The sequence below is a fragment of the Arachis ipaensis genome, chromosome B3 (assembly GCF_059453495.1).
Source record: "Arachis ipaensis isolate K30076 ecotype BB chromosome B3, ASM5945349v1, whole genome shotgun sequence".
Lineage (NCBI taxonomy): Eukaryota > Viridiplantae > Streptophyta > Magnoliopsida > Fabales > Fabaceae > Arachis > Arachis ipaensis.
Window position 1 is genome coordinate 116,641,336 of NC_142438.1, and position 22,277 is coordinate 116,663,612.

The 22,277-nt window shown below is 38.7% G+C and overlaps 4 protein-coding genes and 1 long non-coding RNA gene across 5 annotated transcripts; 3 read left to right on the plus strand and 2 right to left on the minus strand.

Moving 5' to 3' along the window:
* Positions 1 to 111: 111 nt before the first annotated feature.
* On the minus strand, positions 112 to 510 carry LOC107633482 (uncharacterized). The gene has a single exon (XM_016337103.1). The coding sequence runs from the start codon at positions 508 to 510 to the stop codon at positions 112 to 114; it is 399 nt and encodes a 132-aa protein (XP_016192589.1).
* A 5,986-nt stretch (positions 511 to 6,496) lies between these two features.
* LOC107630804 (uncharacterized) lies at positions 6,497 to 8,431 on the plus strand. Its single transcript, XR_001618401.3, has 3 exons — positions 6,497 to 6,838; positions 7,132 to 7,269; positions 7,591 to 8,431. It is a non-coding gene; the product is annotated as an uncharacterized LOC107630804 (long non-coding RNA).
* A 1,179-nt stretch (positions 8,432 to 9,610) lies between these two features.
* On the plus strand, positions 9,611 to 11,283 carry LOC107633485 (uncharacterized). Its single transcript, XM_016337105.1, has 3 exons — positions 9,611 to 9,695; positions 9,894 to 10,516; positions 10,609 to 11,283. Exons 1-3 carry the CDS (start codon positions 9,611 to 9,613, stop codon positions 11,281 to 11,283), a joined length of 1,383 nt encoding a protein of 460 aa, XP_016192591.1.
* A 1,292-nt stretch (positions 11,284 to 12,575) lies between these two features.
* On the plus strand, positions 12,576 to 15,205 carry LOC107630806 (glutathione S-transferase T1). The gene is made up of 7 exons (XM_016334048.3): positions 12,576 to 12,886; positions 12,982 to 13,055; positions 13,219 to 13,279; positions 13,602 to 13,655; positions 13,903 to 13,982; positions 14,157 to 14,365; positions 14,617 to 15,205. The coding sequence occupies exons 1-7, from the start codon at positions 12,819 to 12,821 to the stop codon at positions 14,827 to 14,829; spliced, it is 759 nt and encodes a 252-aa protein (XP_016189534.1). The 5' UTR covers positions 12,576 to 12,818; the 3' UTR covers positions 14,830 to 15,205.
* An 88-nt stretch (positions 15,206 to 15,293) lies between these two features.
* Positions 15,294 to 20,542, minus strand: LOC107630805 (putative copper-transporting ATPase HMA5). Its single transcript, XM_016334047.3, has 6 exons — positions 20,180 to 20,542; positions 17,195 to 18,589; positions 16,856 to 17,110; positions 16,618 to 16,740; positions 16,070 to 16,546; positions 15,294 to 15,931 (listed from the first exon to the last, which is right to left on the minus strand). The coding sequence occupies exons 1-6, from the start codon at positions 20,483 to 20,485 to the stop codon at positions 15,515 to 15,517; spliced, it is 2,973 nt and encodes a 990-aa protein (XP_016189533.1). The 5' UTR covers positions 20,486 to 20,542; the 3' UTR covers positions 15,294 to 15,514.
* Between the last annotated feature and the right edge of the window lie 1,735 nt (positions 20,543 to 22,277).

Sequence of the window (22,277 nt, forward strand, 5' to 3'; positions counted from 1 at the left end):
GCCGAAGATATGCTGGCCAACGGCTCGGCCTCCACCCATTTGGTGTAATAGTCAATGGCAACAATTAGGTATTTGACCTGCCCAGGTCCGACCGGGAAGGGTCCTAGCAGATCAATGCCCCCATTGAGAGAATGGTTGGGAGGCCATCAGTAGGCTTAGTTCAGCTGCTGGAGCTTTGTGAAAGTTGGCGTTTTTCTGGCATCTCCTGCATTTGTTCATGAACTCTTGGGAGTCCGACATCATTAAGGGCCAATAGTAGCCGGCCCTGACGAGCTTTCGAGCTAAGGCCTTTCCCCCGATGTGATGGCCGCAGCACCCCTCGTAGACCTCGCTTAACACGTAGTCCGTCTGGTCCGGGCGCAGGCACTTCAGTAGAGGTTGGGTCAGCCCTTTCTTGAATAGCTGGCCTTGTATCATTGTATACTTGGCTGCTTCTCTCCTCAATGCCTTTGCCATCTTGTCGTCATCAGGGAGCTTGCCGTTTTCCAAGAAGTCGATGATTGGATCCATCCAGGAGTGGAAGTCGGGTGCTTGTGTTATATGCAAGGTCACTGTTGGCTCATTCACTAAACCTTGGATCAGAAATTGGTTCCCCGTTCCTGGCTTTGTGCTTGCCAGCTTGGATAGGAGATCGGCTCAGGTGTTCCTCTCTCTTAGAACGTGTTGCACCGTGACCTCATCGAATTCCTCGCTCAGCTTTTTTACCCTCTCAAAGTATTTTTGTAGCAGTGAGTCCCTAGCCTGATATGTCCATTAATCTGTGATGTGACGACCTGAGAGTCACTACATACTTCCACTATGGTGACCCCAACCTCTCTTGCCAAAAGAAGGCCGCCAAGAAGGGCCTCGTATTCTACTTGGTTATTGGACACTGGGAACTCGAATTTGACCGATTGCTTGTACACGACTCCAGTTGGGCTCTCTAGGATGATCCCCGCTCCCCTGAACGTTTGGTTGGAGGCTCTGTCCACATGGAGTTTCCACCGTGTGCTCAGTGTCTCGAGAGGGTTTCCTGTTACCTCTACAAGGAAATCGGCCATTGCTTGGGCCTTGATTGCATGTCTGGGTTCGTATTGCAAGTCATACTGAGATAACTCAATTGCCCAGGTCATCATCCTACCCGCCAAGTTGGGTTTTTGCAGCACTTGGCAGATCGCTTGGTTCGTCCTGACAATTATCTGGTGTCCTTGGAAGTATTGTTGCAGCCTACGGGAGGAGGTCAGGAGCGCATATGCTAGTTTTTCCAGCTTACTGTACTTCATCTCTGCCCCCTGCAACACCTTGCTCACGAAGTAGACCGGTTGCTGGATCTTCCCTTCTTCCCGTACCAGGGCGTTCGCCAAAGCCTCATCAGTTACTACTAAGTACAAGAATAACGTCTCTCCATTCCTGGGTTTGCTGAGGTGCATTCGAACACTATCCCTTTTTTCATCAAGTTAAAGAACGGAAGAGCTTTGGCAGCCGACGCACTGAGGAACCGGGATAGCACCGTGAGTCTTCCCGCCAGTCTCTGTACATCTTTGACACATCCCGGGCTCATCATCCATAGGATTTCTTCGCATTTCTCCGGGTTGGCTTCCACTCCTCTTTGGGTTATCATGAAACCCAAGAACTTCCCGGCTTCCATAGCGAAGGCGCACTTGAGAGGGTTAAGCCTCATGTTGTGCCGCCGAAGAGATGTGAACACGGTCTCTAGATTACTGATGGGGTCTTCGGCTTGGGTGGTCTTCACCAGGATGTCGTCTACGTATACTTCCACCGTCTTGCTGGTAAGACTGCTAAATACCTTGTTCATCAGCCTCTTATATGTAGCTCATGTGTTTTTCAGTCCAAACGGCATCACCTTATAGCAGTATGTACCCCCTGGTGTTATGAACGCTGTTTTCTCCTTGTTTGGCCGGTGCATCGGTATCTGGTTGTAGCCAGAGTATGCGTTCATGAAACTCAGAAACCGATACCCTGTAGCCGCGTCTACTAAAGCATCAATGATAGGGAGGGTGAAAGAATCCTTGGGACAGGCCTTATTGAGATCGGAGTAATCCACGCACATTCTCCACTTTCCATTGGCTTTCTTGACCAGGACTACGTTCGACAGCCAAGTCGAGTAGTCCAGTTCTCGGATGAACCCCACTTCTAGTAAGCTGGCCGTTTGCCTGGCCACCTCGTCAGCTCTTTCTTGGGACATTTTCCTTCTTCTCTGTGTCACCGACTTAGCTTCTGCCTTCATAGTTAGGTGGTGTGACATGAACTAGGGGTCAATCCCTGACATGTCGGCTGGTGTCCAGACGAACAGGTTGCCGTTTGCCCAGATCATTTCCACCAATAGTTCTTTCAAGTCATGAGGGAGGTTTCTATTTACGAAGGTGAACTTTTCTTCCGAGTCGCCAACCCTGAACTTCTCAAGGTCTCCTTCAGGTTCTGGCCTGTCATTGACCCTGGCGTCTAGGTCAACTAGGAAGACCCCGGATGCCTCTTTGGACTTTTTTCTTAGGGAAAGACTGACGTTGTTGCACGCGGCCACCGTTTCCAAATCTCCCCTAATGGATCCAACCGACCCATCATCAGCAACAAACTTCATCATCAATAGCTTGGTACAGATCACTGCTCTGAACTCATTGACGGTTTTCCTTCCCAAGATAAGGTTGTAGACCGTGGAGTCCCTTAGAACAACGAACTCCGCCATTACCGACCTCTTCCCTCGACCTCCTCCTATGGAGACTGGTAGGAAGACTATTCCATCAGGCTTGATAAAGTTATCGCCTAAGCCGACCACATCATGTTGGTGGGTTCTCAGGTCAGTGTCTCGGAGGCCCAGAGCATCAAACACATTACGGAACATGATGTTCGAATCGACTCCGGTGTCCATGAGGATTCGCCTGACCAGACCAGTTCCTACTCTTACCGTGATCACCATAGGAGGGTTCTCCGGCAAGTCGTCGAACCACCGATCCTCTGGTCCGAATGATATTGACGGGACTCTCCTGGGGGAAAGCGCGGGACTAGACGATGACACGGCCAAGACCTTGGTATCTTTCCTGCATGCCGACTTCGACCTAGGGGCGACGTCTCTCCCGACTACAATGTTCACGATGGTGAGGCCACGTTCATTGTCCTCCTCAGGCTCTTGCATTGGTCTCACGGTGCGGATCCTGTCGTCACCAGATCGGTCACGATCCCACCTCCTAGGTTCTCTTATGAGGTGAGAAAATTCTGCCAGCTTACCTTCCTGGATCACCTTCTCCAGAGCATCCTTCAAATCGAAACAATCTTGGGTCTTGTGGCTGAAGCCCTTGTGGTAGTCGCAGTAGAGGTTTTTGTTCCCTCCAGTTCTATCCTTAAGTTGTCGGGGCTTCGACAGGATGCCCTTGTCGGCTATCTGCTGGTACACCTCGACGATCGGGGCTGTTAGGGGAGTGTAGTTAGTAAACTTCCCTACCCGGGGGAACAACTTGAAGGCGTTAGCTGGCCCTCCGTCCTTAGAGTGCTCTTTAGGCCTTTCCCCATTGCCGGGCTGACGAGCAGGGTTATAGGTGGGCTGCCGCTTGTTGGCTGCCATGACTTGGCTAACCTCCTCGTCGTTGGTATACTCCTTGGCCACATTTTGGATTTCTTGCATCGTCCACACGAGCTTAGTGGTAAGGTGATTCTTGAAATCTTCGTTCAGAAATCCGTTCGTCAAGCATAAACTGGCCACTGAGTCGGTCAGGCCGTCAATCTCCAAGCATTCATCATTAAACCTATCCAGGTACTTCCTGGTCGGTTCCCCGCTTCTCTGCGCCACCCCTAGCAAGTTGATCGGGTGCTTAGCTTAGCAATACGTGTGGTAAACTGAGCCAGGAAGGCTCGGGTTATGTCTGTAAACGTGGTCACGGAACCTTGGGGGAGAGCATTGAACCAACGGATCGCCGGCCCCACTAAGGTCATGGGGAAGGCGCGACATCTCACTTCATCACCCACACCTTCCAGATTCATCCTGGCCTCGAAGGCCATTAGATGTTCTTGAGGATTTTGGGTACCGTCATATCTCATGTCCGTTGGCTTATCGAAGTGCTTGGGTAGCCGGACCTCGAGAATGGAGTGGTGAAAAGGGGTCGCCCCCATGATCACGGGGTGTCGTCGCCTCCTTGGTCTTTCTCTGCTATCCTCTCGGTTTTCCTCTTCGGTGCGTCTTGCTGGAGGTCGGGTGTAGATTATAGGGTCTTGCCGTCTCCTCGGCACCTCTCTGCATTTCCCTTGGCTTTCTGGGTCAGACCGGGGGTCGGTATGCCTCTTGAGCGGTCTCTTCGGGGACTTCTCGCTCTGGTTTCCCCCCTCCTTAAGGGCGATCGGGATCGATGTTGACTCGGGGCAGGCTGGTAGCGCTCTTTGCCCGCTAGCTCCCACTCCAGGTTCTGCACCCTGTGACGCAGCTCCTGCATTATCCGAGGATAGTCGCTCCCCATCCCTCCGAAGGGACGCCTTTCCCGGGAGCGGGAGGGAGGCTCCCCTCTCCGAGGGGGGATCTCGTGCGCTCACGAGAGGAAGCCAAGGAGGCTACTCCACTGGTTCGGGGAACCACTTCCTCCTTCCGTGGCTCGCCTCCATCGTCTCCTTCCATGGGACCTAACAGGAAGTCCATTCACACCAGATCCCCACAAACGGCGCCAAATGTTCGGTTGCTGGGTTCCGAACGGGTTAGGTGAGTGGAATGGGCGAAAGGGATGAGGGGGATCTGGACCTGGTTGACGAGCGGATGGGTTTCCCGAGTTGTGGTGTTGGAGAGTGGAAGATGGAGACTTGGCGACTTCCCAAGCTGCGGTGTTGAAGAGGGGGGAGCCACCTGCAATGACACGCCGACGCTCTTGTCAGGGATCGTATAGGTGGTAGTGAAGGTAAGGGATTAGTGACGTACCTCAAGGGAGGGGTAGGCCGTCCCCTTATATGCCCTGTCAGTAGGACGGGTCCCACTTGATATAGGTCTCTTTCCTAGAAGTTTCCTCGCCTAGCTATCATGAGGCTGGCTGCTAGGGAGTGGGATTCCATACATTACCCGCAGTTCGGGTGGGTGACGTCCGCTGGGTCGGAGCTCCTGGTCGCCTGGGCCAGGTCAGAACAAAATCAAATCTTTCCCTCCAAAATTAAAGAGTTCTCCCCTCCTCTCTCTCCCTTTATCTATCCCTCTCATTCCTTCAACCACTCTATCTCTTTTATATATCATTATCAAGGACTAATTATAAATTTGACAATCAAGATGTGCAACATGACATTCTTTAATTATATTAAAATTAAAATTAAAATATTAAAAATTAAAATTAAAATATATCTATATATTATATTATTATCTAATTTAATAACAAAATGTGTCACATGGCACTCTTATTAAATTTGAGAGAAAATATTTTCTTCTAAAATTAATAAATTCCCTTCCTAAATCCTCTCATCTACCTCTTTCCCTTTTTTCTATTTCTCTCTACCCTTCTCACTCTATATATAATTCTAATATATTTATATATTATTATCTAATTTAATAATCAAATATGTCACATGACATTCTCTTATTCAAATTGAGAAAAAATATTTTCCTCCAAAATTAATAAACTCCCTTCTTAAATTCTCTCATCTATCTCTTTCCCTTTTTTTATTTCTCTCTACTCTTTTCACTCTATATATAATTTGTAATTTATATTTTATATTAGTAATTTGACAAATCAAAATGTGCCATCAGATATTTTTTTATTGTAATTAAAATAAAATTTTTTCTTTCAAAATTAACAAACTTTCTCTCTCAGTCTTCATCTTTATCTTTCTTTCTCTTTTCTCTCATTTTCTATTTTTCTATCTTTTTGTTCTACAAAAAATAAAATTGACAAAATAATACAATTCAAATAAAAAATATTATTATTATTATTATTATATACATATTTTTTTAGTTTTTTTATTTAGTTTTACATTTTCACTGTTTATCTTTTTAATATATATTTTTATTTTTCTTCTTTTAAATATTTATTAAATATAATTTGGAGAGAATATTAATGTTATGATTAAAAGTTAAAATCAAGATTCAATTGTTTAAAAAATTTAATTTTGAGTTAATTTTATAACTATCAATATAATTTTTTTATGCTAATATCTAATTATATTTTTATATATATAAGGAGAAAAAATATTATTTTTAAATAGCAAGCATAAAAATTAATTATTTCTATTTGTACAATAGACTTAACACCTAATCAAAAGTATACAAGTTAAATCATTTCAAATTTCAGATAACGAATATTAAAATTAAGGTTTAATTATTCTGCAAGTCCATATAGTTTCACCAAATTTTCAATTAGGTCCCTATACTTTTTTTCTTTTGAATTGGGTCCTTAGATGTTAAATTTTTTTTTCAATTTAGTCCCTACCGTGACAAAACCGTTTAAAATAACAGAATATTCTATTCAAAAATCGAATATTCTCCTAATTAAGTTATAATAGCTAATTAAACCCACTTCTATTTTTTTAAAATACCAAAATTACCCTTGCCATTTTATCCAAAAACAAAGAACCTAGTAAGCCCTTGTTCTCTGAAGTCACTGCCTTTCTCCTCCGATCCATTCGATGGTGTCGTCCTCCATCTGCAGCGGCGGCGACGTCGTCGTCGTCCTTGGCGGCGTGAGCGTCCATCGTCTTTATCGTCCGTCGTCCTTGGTCTGCGCTGCACTGCTCTGCGCTGGTCGTGCGTCTGCTCTACTCTGCTTCCCACTAGTGGTGTGTCACTTCCGTCGCGTTCCCTCGTCGTGGATCACTACGCCGCTACTCGCGTCGCCACACCTCGCCGCACCTCGCCTTGCTGCCTGAAGTCGATCTTCCAAAACAGGTAACAGGTTAATTTTTTCTTTTGTTTTTTTAAAGTTAATGAAACAGGTTTAAGCAAATGATAATTTTTCTGATTTCTGAATTGATTTAATATACCTATTTGTTTAATTGAATTCTGAATTCTTTTGATACAATAGTTTGGGTTTACAATATGAATATATATGTAAGGGTTTTGTGAATTGATGAATTGACATATGAATTGATTTTGTTGATTATGAATTTACTTTATTGTTGATGGTTGTTGCTGTGATGAATACCATGCTTCTTCTAACCACCGGTTCTGTTCTTGTCGAGGCTTCGCCTCATGATTTCTTTCGGGGTGGAGGTCGAGATGGAGAAGGCTTAAACTATCTTGGTCGCTTATTGATGAAGCTAAGATCAGAGTTTCTTGGTGAGTCGTCATCATCGTGCGAACAATTGAAGTTTTTAACAGTGCGTTCTATGTCTTCCTATTTCTGAAACAATTTATCTCTGTTCTTCATCTTTTGTTTTTTGGTATACAAGTCACGGCTTCTAAACTCGAACTGGCTTTACATGTATTTTCTTTGCAGTGATGCTAAAATTAGCTATATCTCTATTGTAACTTAAGCTCAACTGCTTTGCCCATGTTGTAGTATACGTCATGGATGTTTAGGATAATGAGTTGTATAATGAGTTGTGGTTTTGGCATGTTCATCTTTTAATTCATTTATCAACATGATGTGTCAAATTTGTGTGAACCTATTTATTTTCCCCTGTTCTTTCTTTTGGCAGCTTGTCTGATCAATGAGCATGATCAAATTGATCCATTTTGAGGGTTTAGGTGAGGCTGATTGGACATTACTGCAACTTTAGTTAGAGTCTATGTAGTTATTTTGTTGACATCCTAGTTGATAATGAACTTGTCCAAGAAAGTATCCCAAACGACGATGTCAGCTCCCTGATGATATAACCCCTGATTTCAAGGTCGTGAGAGAAGAGTCCCAAGGTCTTAATGACCTTTCTTTAGCAGGCTTATCCATACATGATGATATTGAAGGCTTGATGTTTCATTCTTCTAAAGGAAGTAGATATATATTCAATGAGCAGGAAGAATTATCTCAGCAGCACATTAATGGCAATAACTTCTTAGATGACATCTTTGCTGAGAATGCAATCGTGGATGATACTAATTTGAACCCTTTGGAGTTCTTAGCTTCTCTGTTCCCTGGTTTTGCTGCAGAAAGCCTTGTGATAGTGACATTGGTTTCAATTCGGACATTGGTTCAGACTTTGATTGAAGCTTTTGATGGAAAGAGCTAACTTGTTGGGACACCTGATGAACTCAAGTTTGCTCTTTCAGAACCGGTTGTTATTAATGTTATTGTTGATCTTTATGCCAGTTCAGAGAGTCGGAGGCTGCAACACAAGAATTGATTTCCAGATTTTATGTATTATACTGAAACTATGCTTTCTATGGTTTTCATTTTTAGATTTCAAATTACATAGCCTTGTGGTTTTCTATAGTATACCATGATATGATAAAGACACAAACTATATTTCATGAATCTACACAAATGTAAAATGTTACATGATCATAATAAATACTTGAATGATGGAAATTGAATTTTATATATACTTTTTACTATTATTTCTGTTTTATTTTATTCATTACTTTTTTTTATATGTTGTATTTTGAAAGTCAAAAAAATAAAAAGAAATTATTTTTGGTACAATTTGTATATAAATAAGTAAAAGAATGATAGTGACAAAATAAAAGGGATTATAGGAATATCTTTCATGTCGTAGAATCATTGAATAAGGATTATAGGAATATCTTTTATTGAATATTTATAGTTTTATCGAATTTTCAATTAGGTCCTTATACTTATTTTCTTTTCAATTAGGTCCCTAAGGGTATACAAGTAATTTCACAATTTATTAACATTTTTTTACGTTTAACGTTAACAGGGACTAAATTGAAAAAAATGATGTATAGGGACCTAATTGAAAAGAAAAAAAGTATAGGGACCTAATTGAAAATTTGGTAAAACTATAGGGACCTGCAGAGTAATTAAACCTAAAATTAATTATTAGTAATAAATCAAACTCTTTCACATGAAAATAATAACTAAAAATCTTATTATTTGATCTTTTTTCTACAAAGACCCTGGTCTTTTTAGCCGACGGAGACTTTTGTCTCCTACGATCTTTTTTGTAAAAATAGTTTGATTTTATAAATCTTTTGTGCTATAATCTATAATGTCAAGACAAAACCGATATAGTTTTAAAAGATTTATATTTCCGTAATGTAATTGCAGGTAAAAATAATAATTTGTTTGTAATTTTAAAATTCTAAAGAATAAGAGTAATGGAGAATTGTTTTATTTTTTTATGTAACTAACATGTTTTTCGACTAGTTGGTTATAATTGACTATATCTCAAGTTGAATTTTTAGCGGAGTCTGTTTTTAAATATTAGATAATTAATACTTTTATTTTTATTTTATATTTAAATTAACCAACTTTTTATTTTTATTTTTATTTTTTTTACTGAAAATATTGACTATAACATTTTCATTGGAAAATATGAATAATATGTGGAAAATTAAATACATCAAGTGGCAACATATATATAGGACAATTTACGTAATTAAAATATTTGGACTTACCAAATAATAACTTTATAAAACACCAGACGCAATTGCAACTTTCTTAACTATATGTAAACCGCGACACTCTGACGCGGATTAGTGTTTGCACGTAAACCGCTACACCTTATCGCGGTTTACGTTGAGATGCTGCAATTACATAAAATGCTACACCCTGTAGCGGTTTATGAAGAAATGGCATGCATGAGGAAACAGCAGGACCCTGTAGCGGTTTCTTCAGAATGCGACAGTTTGAAAAATGCCTATATATACCCAGCAAGTTGTGTAGAGTGTCATTTTCATTCAAAACCTTAGAATGGAGAGTGAGGAGAGTTTTTTAGTCTTAGTCATTGCTCTGAAAAAATAAAAAAGAGTAAAAGTCACGGTGTAAAGTTTACCGATAGAGAACCACTGAGTGTTTTTATCAGGTCATCTAATACACTGTTAGATCTAAAAATAAATATATTGCAAAAATTGAGCGTGTGCGGGACAAAGTGGGTGAAGAAGCTGTTCTACAAGATTCCTATTGTGGTTGTGTCAACTGGCGTGAAATATGAAACATTCGTGATAGGGTCCGATGAAGATATGCAGGTATTATTTCATTGTCAGGAGAGTTTTCCGGAAGTGAGGATACATGAGTTGTTTGCGAAGTTGGAACACGGCACCGATAGTTCTGAGGCATCGGTGCCAAATCCTCAATTGACTACGATGGGGGGTGCTTCTACATCAATGCCTGTCGTTGCACCTGATTGTTTGTTGGCTAATCGTCCATGTGGTGCAGTTGGGGTAGTTATATCAGCCTATCCGATTGCAGACGTTGGATGTGAGGGTGAACCGGATCGGGTTGAAAATGCGATGCGAGAGGATGATTCGGATGAAGAGCCTGCTGACATTGGTGGGGACAGTGATGATGATATTCCTACAAACCCAACAACACGTCAGGTACCGTCAAGTTTCGGCACATATCAACATGCTCCACACTTCTCTACCCTGAACTTAGAAGCCATCAGCCAACCGCCGGACATAGGTCCTACCTTTGGGGGTCAAGGATTGCACGAGGGAAATGCTGCAGTTAAATTTTAAATTGGCCAATCTTTCCAAAGTAAGGAGGAAGTTGTTCTGAGTGTAAAGGATTACAGTATTCACTGTGGTGTTGAGTATAGGGTGATAAAATCGGATCATCTAAGTATCATGGGAGGTGCAAGGAGTTTGATAAAGGTTGCACGTGGATGATTCGCATCACACTTTGGCAGCAAAAGAGTACCTGGAAGGTTCGACGGTACAACGGACCACACAATTGCTTGGCTACATCGATATCAAGTGACTACCGACAACTTGATTATCATGTCATTTATGCGAAGATCTTTCCTCTAGTTCGAGCCGATGCGGAGGTTTCGATAAATGTGTTGCAAGAAGCTACTGAAGCAACGTATCGGTTCAGGCTTAGTTACAGGAAGGCCTGGATGGTTAAACAGAAGGTAGTAGCACAGATCTACGGAGATTGGGAAGAGTACTATGCCGAGCTGCCCCGTTCGATCCTTGGTGTGCAGTCTACCATGGAGGGAACAGTTGCGTTATTGAAGACTTCTCCGGTTCGAGTCGGTGATCAAGTTGACGATTCTACCGTGTACTTTCATCGTCTTTTTTGGACATTTCCTCCTTGTGTTGAAACTTTCCGACATTGCAAGACTCTGATAAGTATAGACGACACTCATCTTTATGGCAAGTATGGCGGCACTTTGCTTCTGGCTATCGTGCAAGATGGAAACTCCAACATCTTGCCAATTGCTTTTGCCCTCGTGGAAGGGAAAATGCGGAGTCATGGTTTTTCTTCCTGACCAACCTGCGCCAACATGTGACTCCGCAGGAGGGGATACTGGTCATCTTGGACAGGCACAACGGCATCAAGGCTGCACTTGAGGCACCTGACAGTGGCTAGCTACCTCCTCATGCATATCGAGCATTTTGTATTCGGCATGTTGCAGGTAACTTCTCACTCAATTTCAAGGGCAATGAGCAAAGCGTTTACTTGTGAACGCTGCTTATGCGAAGACTGAGGCAGAGTTTGACTATTGGTTTGATATCATGTGTACTGAGAATCCAGCTATGTGTGACTGGGCGAAAAGAATAGAGTATGATAAGTCAACTCAGCACTAGGACGGCAGCAGACGGTTCGGTCACATGATGACTAATATATCTGAGTGTGTTAACTCTATTTTGAAGGGTACAAGAAATCTTCCGGTAACCACCCTAGTGACGTCCACATACGGTCGACTTGCGGAGTTGTTTGTGATTCGAGTTGTTTGTGATTCTGGTAACCGCGACATCTCAATAATGCACCGACAGAGGCTCATCCAGCCAGAACCAACGCGTGTTCAGCCTAGCCAAGTGGTACAAACCAGCCCTCTCCAAATAAGGTATGATCCTATCATGCAATGGCATATTCTGTTGCCTGCGAACGCTATAAACACACCGGCTTGGCTGCATATTGTGACAAAAATAAGAAAAACTTGATTAATTTCTAATACTTACAGATCCAAACCGTAATTTATATATCAAAACAAAAACTACGGTGGCCACATAATGTATCGAATCAGTTAACTAAAATGTTAAATATAGTTCTCCTATAATCACTATTACTATAATTTTGTTCAAAAAGAGAGACAGGTATCATCATTTATATGAACGACACAACGAACATATGAACATTATAATAACTAACGATTGTCCAACTTTAGCATCCATAAGTCATAGGTTCTAAAATTTAAAGTTTCACATCTGCAACTTAAATTTTAGCTTCGAGTCAACAAACCTTACATTATTTACTTAAAATTTAAACTTTAAATTTCAATTGTAAACTCTATACCTTCAAAAATTTAAATTTAAAATTTCAAAATTTAAATAATAATTTCAAAAACTAACATCAACCCATAAATCTTACATTTCAAATTTTGATCTTAATTTTTAAATACCTAACTTCAAATTCTCTACATTTATTTTTAAATTTTAATTTTCAAACTCTAAACTAAACTAAGGTTTTGTTTTCTAATTAATATATCCTAAATAATACATAAATATACGTAAATATCCTAACAAAAAAAATAAAAAAATTTACCTCTTCATCGATGCTGCCGGCAACGTGAAGCGCCCTTCTTACGCTATGGTTCCACTTGGAGAGATTGCTCCAAAAAACTCAAATTCATAGAGTCATAGTAGCTGTTGTGTTTTTGACTTTTTGACTTTGCGTGTGTGTCTGCTACCGCTTAAGAAAGTCAACATTACGCATCTCAAGTTCTCAACTTAGACATAGAAGCAGTTCCAAATTAGCAAGGCAGAGAGGATCAAAACTCAAAAAGCCAAAAGGGAAAGGAAGATGGGGAAGCTGAAGGTGTATGCAGATCGCATGTCCCAGCCTTCTCGTGCAATCCTCATCTTCTGCAGGTACACACTACTCACTCTCACTCTGTCACTCATGACATCCTTTAATAATACAATCAAACAGTCTCTGATTGTGCACAACTCCCTTCTTTGTAAAGGGTTAATGGAATTGACTTCGAGGAGATTAAGGTAGATATTTCCAAAGGTCACCACCTCACTCCTGACTTTACGGGTACTTATCTATCTATCTATCTCTATTTGTTGGTGTCTATTATCTCTGCTCTGCTGATTCAACAAATTTCTATCTAACACGTCTTATATTTCTTGTACGATTTGGTTGCAATAGTTGGTGCTGTCCGCTCTGCTACTTAATGCGTTGTTTGATATCTTTGCAGAAGTAAACCCTCTGCAGAAAGTTCCGGCTATTGTTCATGGAAACTTGAAGCTCTCCGAGAGGTAATTCTTGATAAGAAACCGTGCTTTTTAACCCTCCTTTCTTATTTTAATGCTTATGGCGGTGCTCCATTGCACCTGTTGGTTATCACTGGGTTGTCAAGGTTATTTATGTACATCATGACTATCAAAATGAAGGAAATATGTTGGGATATCCTAATTTAAATCTGAAACATGACATGTATTTTATTTAAGTATTCTCCATTCTGTTCACTTTATGGTTTTGTTAGTCTAATTTGTGTAATTCACTTTATAAATACGTGAATTTGTGTTTCTTTACAATGCTTATGTAAGTGGTGGAATTAATCTTGTTTTCTTTTGGCAGCCATGCAATCCTAGTATATCTTGCTTCTGCTTTTACTGGAATTGCTGACCACTGGTTAGTAGAACCATCTCATCTGCTTCTTGTGACCTGATGAACTGCTATTGTTTTAATCTTTATAGAGTACTCGTTACTTGGGAACTCTTAGATTTCAGAATTGAACTGTTACATTGTCCATTAGTAAAACACGATTTTGGGTTCATTTCCCTCATTTCTGTATGTTCATTGAAAGGACAGAATAGGGTGACAGAGATTAGAATAAATAACTTGATAAATTATAACATCTTCCATTTTGATTCATCAGGTATCCAACTGAGCTGTCTAGAAGAGCCAAAATTAACTCAGTAATGGATTGGCATCATTCTAATTTACGAAATGGAGCAGGTAGATACATTCAAATCTAAACATGTTTGAACTCCTTTAAGTAATGTGACTAGCCATGTGCAGTTGATTTTGTTTTCTCTAGACTTGTATGCTAGTTAGCGATTGTTAAACAAATTACTAGAAGAAAATCCAGGAATGTGGTTATTATTCATCATTTGTTGTATGACTTTGCAGTGAATTATGTAATACATACTACACTAGCACCTGCCCTTGGCCGTCAACTGAATCCAAAAGCAGCTACTGAAGCAGAAAAGGTTTTATTATCTTCTCTGAAAGCACTGGAGGATTTCTGGCTCAATGGAGATGATGGAGGCTTTCTGTGTGATAACACCCAACCATCGGTGGCTGATCTCAGCATGGTTTGTGAACTTATGCAACTTGAGGTAACTAGATATGACTTGATCATTATTATTGTCATGAATGCTTCATTACCTGATAAATAGCTCTTGTAAGTATGGTAGCTATATTCCCAATTTGTGAGCTTAAAATTTCTTATTGTAAACGATGCTATCAATTGACTTGTCGTCTTGAAATCTTTGGTTGAACCACAATGGTGGTTGGTAATATGTGTGATATCTTTTAGCATGAATCTATAAGATATCTAATTCTCTAATTGAACTCTGAATTATCACAGGTTTTGGATGAGAGGGATCGCAGTCGAATATTATCTCCTTACAAGAAAGTTCTTCAGTGGATTGAGAATACAAGAACTGCAACGAATCCTCATTTTGAAGAAGTACATAATATCCTTTACAGAGTTAAAAAGAAATTCGAACAGCAGCGTGCAAGGACAGCTGAAACGGGGACTGATCCTAGCAACAAGATGGGGGGACCTTCAAAGATGTGAAACTGATGACTTTATCTTTGTTGCTGAAGTGTGACATAAATTGGATTTTCCTTTCAGAATACCTGTACGCCTTATAATAAAGGTCTCATATGAATGCTACACCACTATATATGGAGTATCCGCAGCATATTTTGCAAGTGTAAGACTCAGAAATAATAGAAGAGATGCGATTGTACATGGGTAACACATCTTTTGTTTTTATCTTCAATCCAAGCATATAGCTGAGTGTTACATTTTGTAACTTGTGCTTGTAAGGTTGATGAACACCTCGATTTGATTTGTGTAATTTGGATGCAAAGCCAGGATAGAGTGGTACCTACTGAAACAGATTTGTGGAGAACTGTATACTACGAATACAAACATATGTTGATCAGCACCTGTTTGGCAAAGAAAATTAACTGAAGAGTCTGCTGAAAATCTTACAGCAGATAGACAGTATAAGAAAAAATAGCAGGACTGGTAAAGGCTTTTCGTTTTGTACATTATTCTAACGTCACAACAAACAGTTTTTTACATGCAGAACAGAATCATCCAAGCATATTTACAGATTCATGGTCGTCTAACAAGTGACTCCTATCCAAATTTATTGATCAGAAATTCAGAACAACTTAACAAACCACTCCTTCAAGTAAACACACAATAGCTAAAGCAAATCCCCTAAATTCTATTGATTCATATTTTATCATCATTCAATGCTTATGCCCCTTATCTCAAGGTTGTCCAGCTTCTTGGGTCTCCTGTAATATTTCAATAGTAGAGAACAACAAACAACGCTGACTGAAGAGGCGGCCATAGCAGCCCCGGCAATCCATGGTGGCAACCGAAATCCTGTAGAAGGGAAAAGAGCTCCAGCAGCAATTGGGATTCCAAGAAGATTATATCCCAAGGCCCAAATGTAATTGAGTCTGATACGCCAAAATGTTTTCCTAGAAAGGTCAATGGCAGTTATCACATCCTCCAAGTTGCTCTTCATCAAGACAATATCAGCAGCCTCAATGGCAATATCAGTTCCAGCACCAATTGCCACTCCTACATCTGCTGCTACAAGTGCTGGTGAGTCATTTATACCATCCCCCACCATAGCCACTATGCATCCAGAAGCCTTTTTGAAAAAAGAAAAGTAAATAAAAGTCCACTTAATATGTTTCGAAACAACTATAATATCTATATCTTTTTGAAATAGCACTTTAATAAGTGAATGCAAATGAATGCTGAACTTTTTTCTACCAAAACAATGTACCTGCAAGTCCTTGACTTTCTCTGCCTTTTGCTCTGGTTTGGCCTCAGCATTAACAGTTTCAATTCCAACTTCCTTTGCTATAGAATTTGCAGTACCCCAGTTGTCCCCAGTCACCATGATGCTCCTTATGTTCATGGACTTGAGAATGGAAATGACTTCTTGTGCGCTGGGTTTCAGTGGATCAGATATTGCTAAAACTCCAACTACTTCCCCACTTATAGATACTAAAATCCCAGTTTGAGCCATCTCTTCAGCTTCTGCTAGTATATCTTCAGCATCTGCAGGAACTACAACATTGTGTTCAACCATCAAGTTCTTGTTTCCCACTATTACTTCCTTGTTCCGAACAGTGGCCTTCACTCCATGTCCAGTAATGGAGACAAAATCCCTTGCTTCTGGCCAAACAGGATTCTCTTCATCTCTCAGTTTCTTGGCATACTCAACTATGGCCTTAGCCAGTGGATGCTCACTATTCACCTAAAATAGGCAAGTAACATATAAGGTAATGAGTATTTATTCATGAATAACCATAATAATAAAATGCCTACCTCAGCAGCAGCCACAAGTTCATAGAATTCTTGTAGTACCATATTTGTCAAAAGTTTTGTATTTACCACCACAGGCTTTCCAATAGTAAGGGTACCTGTCTTGTCAAAAACAATGCAGTTCACCTACGAAAACAAAAAGTCATAGTTCATAAATCCGGATGTTGTATTTATATATAAATGATTGTAGTGACAGGAAAAAAAAGAAGCTCTAGTGAGTATTCTAATATGAAACCCTGACCTTGTGAGCGCTTTCTAATGCCTGTCCTCCTTTGATCAGCACACCTTGAGATGCACCAACTCCAGTGCCAACCATAACAGCAGTTGGTGTTGCTAATCCTAAGGCACATGGGCAGGCTATGACCATGACTGAAATCCCAAACTGCAAAGCAAGCTCAAAGCTGTCCATTGAAGATGGTATCCAAGACTCTGGGTAAGCATGAAATCTTCCAGCTAGAAACCAAGAAAGCCAAGTTGAAAACGAGATCAAAATGACCTGCATAAACATACCCCTTTATATAAACCAAAAATCTGTCTAGAAAATAATCAGTTTAAAGAACTCATGTCATGAATAGGTTACCAAAGGCACAAAGTATTTGGAAATGCGGTCAGCAAACTTCTGCACCGGAGCCTTGGCCATTTGAGCCGATTCGACTAGTCGAACAATCTGAGAAAGAGCACTCTCTGAGCCAACCCTGGTGGCCTTAATATGCAGCACCCCATTCTCATTCACCGTCCCTCCAATAACAGTATCACCCTTTCTCTTTGAAACAGGACGCGCCTCGCCTGTGATCATGCTCTCATTCACATGGCTCTGACCCCATATGACAAATCCATCTGAAGCTACTTTTGCTCCAGGAATAATCTTAATCACATCATTCTTTTGAATCAACCGGCTATCAATCTCTTGTTCACCAATAACATTCCCTTCACTGTCAAGTGACAACAAGATTGCTGTGTCAGGAGTCAAGTTCATCAGCTTGGCAATTGCATTGGATGTCTTCCCCTTGGCCAGAACTTCAAGATACTTTCCCAACAGAATAAATGAAATAAGCATAGCGCTGGTCTCAAAGAAATCAGTTCCTTTGAAACTGTGAGAGGTAGCAGCTCTAAGAACAGAATATACTGAATAGAAGTATGCTGCATTTGTTCCCAAGGCAATCAAAACATCCATGTTAGCAGAGCCATGGCGCAACGCTTTGTATGCGCCAGAGTAAAATCTCCGGCCTATAATGAACTGCACTGGTGTGGAAAGAACCCATCTTATGATCTCCCCCACAGTAAGCATATTGACAACCTTTGAATCCAGTCCATGCTTAGTTCCAGGGATATACATAAGCACCATAGAAGTTAAAAAAACAGGAATAGTAAACAGTAAACTCCATAGAAATGATCTATAGTATTGCTTGATTTCTTCTTTTCTGTGAGTGTTCCTTCTTCCTCCTTCTTCAGGGAATATTTTAGCCTTGAAACGCCTCGAGCCGGTTTCCTCAATGACATTGATGAAATTCCTTGGCCCTGTTAAATCCGGTTTATAAGAAAGAGATACTTTGTTGAACTCAGGGTGTATTTCTATGCCTTGTACTCCAGGGAGTGCCTGAAGAGAGTTTTCAATGAGTCTCATGGAACGCTCAGTTCTTACACCTTCAACTTGAAGGTATATCTTGCTCATGTCTTCACCGGTGCTGATGAGTGTGGCCTCAAAACCAGTGTCTTCTGTGGCCACCAAGATTTGATTGTAGCTAATGAGGTTCGGATCGTAGTGAACTTCGGCTTCTTCGGTCGCTAAAGCCACCTGAGCCTTGAGCACACCTTGAATAGCTTGAAGAGCAGATTCAACGGTGGAGGAACAAGAGGTGCAAGTCATTCCTTTGATGCGCATCCGGCATACCTGAACATTTCTCTCATTGGATTCGTCTCTGTCTAAGGTGGCTTCAAAACCAGCATCTTCAATGGCCTCCCGAATGGTCTCCTCCTAAGAATATCAATCAATGAAGAAGCAAATTAACACATCTACTAATGATGCCACTACTACAGTGATAACGGAAAGTCTGAAACTATGCGTGAGCCAAATATTAAAATTAAAAAAAAAAAAACAGAAAAAGGCTCAAATTCAGTAAGAAAACAGCAAAGAAGTTCATGCATGCTCAAACAATTTGATCCATTCTCTAGTTGCCAATTTTACGAGAGTTTTAATGTTAATTATTAAAAAAAAAAGCTTGATTGACTCACTTTTTGTATTATATTAACTAATGACTACACTCTTTTATTTATTAACTATCTATAAAAATAATAAAAATATAATTAACTGAGATGACAAGTAAGTGATTTATAAGTTAGTTAAGAAATTTTGAATTTGGTGATACTCACGTACATATTCAAATTATACAACATAGCATACATAAGTACATATTTTAAATAGGAAAAAAAAAGGGAGGTCCACAAAAATATTATTTACTCTCTCTTCTTCTCTTTATGTATGCTATATATGTTTTGAATATGTAAGTGGGTATAAGATCAAGAAGCAACTAGCAACGGAGAAAACCCTAGCAGAAAAAGAGTACGTACTCTGTACTCAGGGAGAATGAGAGAAGGAGAATGAGAGAAGGAGAGAGCGGGAGAGAGCATTTGAAAGTGAAACACGGTGAAAAAAATGGTCATGCCATCGAAAGAGATAAGGGGGAGAGCGTGAAAGGGTTTGCATTAGGTGTGAAGGAGGGATCAAGTAAGGGCAACCTTAGTTCTAGGGTGACTTCCAAGATTTCTTTCCGTGACAAGGTTATTGGATGACTAGATATGGTGTCAAGATTAACTCTAATCATGTTATTTGGTTTGAGTCTTGTACTGATCTCCAGCAAATCATTCGCTCGAATATAAGATAGTATTTGCTTTGTTTCTTTCCATGTTTAGACAAAAAAAATGTAAGTGGGTATCTACATTTGGATTCATATATATAAGAGTACTTCAAAAAAAAAAAACTGTGTATTAATTTTTTTTATATGAATAATATAGAAGTATAGATATATCGAATTTAGTATATTTTTATTATCATTAAATAAAGTACTTTTTAAAATAATATATAAAAAATAAATTATAACCACCGTATTCATTATAGCATAATCATATACTAGAATGATCCTATATAAAAATAAAAGATAAAAAATGATGTACTATTCATTTTTTTAGGGTTTCATAAATCAACATCAATGTTGTTAGAGTTCAACTGTGCAGTAGGAATGGATTACTTCCACGAGAATATAGTATGATAAGACAATACTAAAATAAGACTAAGGGAAGAATAATTGTTATTAAAGAAATACTTAATTAAAAATTTGGATGTAAAACTTGATAATTTCATGTTCATATAATTGATTAATTAGTCACAAAACCGGATAAAGAATTGTCAAACGTGTATGAGCATCACAATCTCCATTGTTCATTCAGTTCTGCATAGTACAATAATCAATGGAAGCAAAATCCTTGAAATCACATATATACACATTCACGTAAGATATGATAGCTAGGGTTAGCAATAACTAGTAAAGTTTAATAATGGTGTACTTACGTTAACGAAAGTGGGGTAGAAGAGGACCTGAGCACGGTTGTTAAGAACATCTACGACGGCCTCACGAATACCCGGAAGGCGTTTGATGGATTTTTCGACGGAGCCGGCACAGGCGGAGCAAGTCATTCCAGTGACGCAGAAATAGGCTTTTGCCAAGACCATAGTGTCCATGCTGCTCCCTTCTGCCGCCGAGACGCCCTTTGGATACCTCGGCATAGAAGGGTAGCGTGGTCGCGGCGAAAGGTGGCCGGAACTCGAGCCTCCATCGTTGCACACGCAAGCTAACGCGAGAAAGTTATTAGCCATGGAGGCATGCGAACAATAACTAACGTAACAACAAGATAGAAGCAGAAAATGCGTAACTTCAAATTAAAGGTTCAGTATCATTATCTGCTTTCCATCCCTTCTATTTATACTCGAATCTTGGCTTGGTTCTTAATTCAATTTTCTTTTTCCCTTTATTGCTCCAGACGGTGATAAACCCTGCTGGGCTCATGAAATTCAGCGACAAGACTTCCATATTATATCTAATAAATAAATATTTCCTGCCTCATTTATAATATTAATATTTGGGAGCCACTTAGATAAAGATGTCAAAAATATTTTTTTTTTAAAGGTGTTTTTTAAAAATTAGAATTTAACACATATAATCAATTAAATTGTATTATTTTTATTAAAATTAGACTGGACAAATCAGTTTAGCAAAAAAATTAATAAATTAAATTTTTAAACCAGTATAAATTAATATTTTTTTATAAAAAATTACTACAATATCCCTATTATAAAATACAACTAAAATATCCCTAACGATAGAGAAGAAAAGGGCTAGAATTTAAAATTCTCAAAATTAATATATATAATAAGAGTATTTTAGTCATTTTATATAATAGGATATTGTAGTCATTTTTTATAAAAAAATAATATTAATTTAGACGAATTTAAAATTTGATTCACTATTTTTCGGTTAAATTAATTTGTCTGACCTAATTTTGACAAAAATAACATAATTTAAGTGATTATATGTGTTAAATTTTAATTATTAAAAAATATCTTTAAAAAAAGACGTTTTTTGCGTTTTTATGGGAGCATCCCCTTAATATTTTTAGTTTAATTTTGATGCTAATAGTTTATAGTTATACAATCATATCCATCTACTTAAATGATTATTCATATAGTTAATAAAAATAATAATAATTTTTTATAATGTGATATTATATTATTAGATGCATATGTAAAATTATTTTATATAATAGCATAATTTTTTCATACTCATCTAAAAGATCGCGAATTTGAATCTCTCTATCTTTAATAAAAAAAAGTATATCAAAATTAAATTCTTAATATTCGTCTATTTGTATAAAAAATATTTAAATTATTTTTAGAAAATAAAATAAGAAGATACATGTTAATTATTGAAAAATATTATTATCAAGATGTAGATGCAGCTGACCATTTTATTTTTACTTTGAATATATTGTATTGATGTAGACTCTAACCAATTGTAATTAGTATCTTAACAGAATTGCATTAAACCACTTAATCAAGTATTTATATTTGTGTATCTGATCATTTATTGTTAAGTAATAAATTTTAAATGGAACTTAAATTTAGATTTTTTCACTTAAATAAAATAATCTCATTCTAAATTTACTTGATTTTCCTAAAATTATTTTTGAGATCTAAATATTCTTTTTCTAATAATATATAAGTCGTTCTAAAATTTTGTAGTTTATATAATATATTAATCACTGCACCTTATTAAAACGATTTATGCATGACTTGTGAAGAGTAACATCTAAATCTAGGGCTGGCAATGGATAGGGTATGGTAAAATTTGGACTCTATCCTAACTCTACCTGCAGGTTGAAAATTTTATTAAAACTCTACTCTACTCTACTTGTGGGTTGAAAATCTCTCAACCCTAATCCTATCCGCACCCTAAAGTTCTAAACCCTACCTTACCCTACCATACCCGCAGAAATATCAATTTTTTTCAAAGTAAATATAAAATTCAATCATTTTAAATTTTATACATATTAATAACATAAAAAATAAAAAACTAATGCTCTAAATTACTAAATTAATTAACTATTTTAGT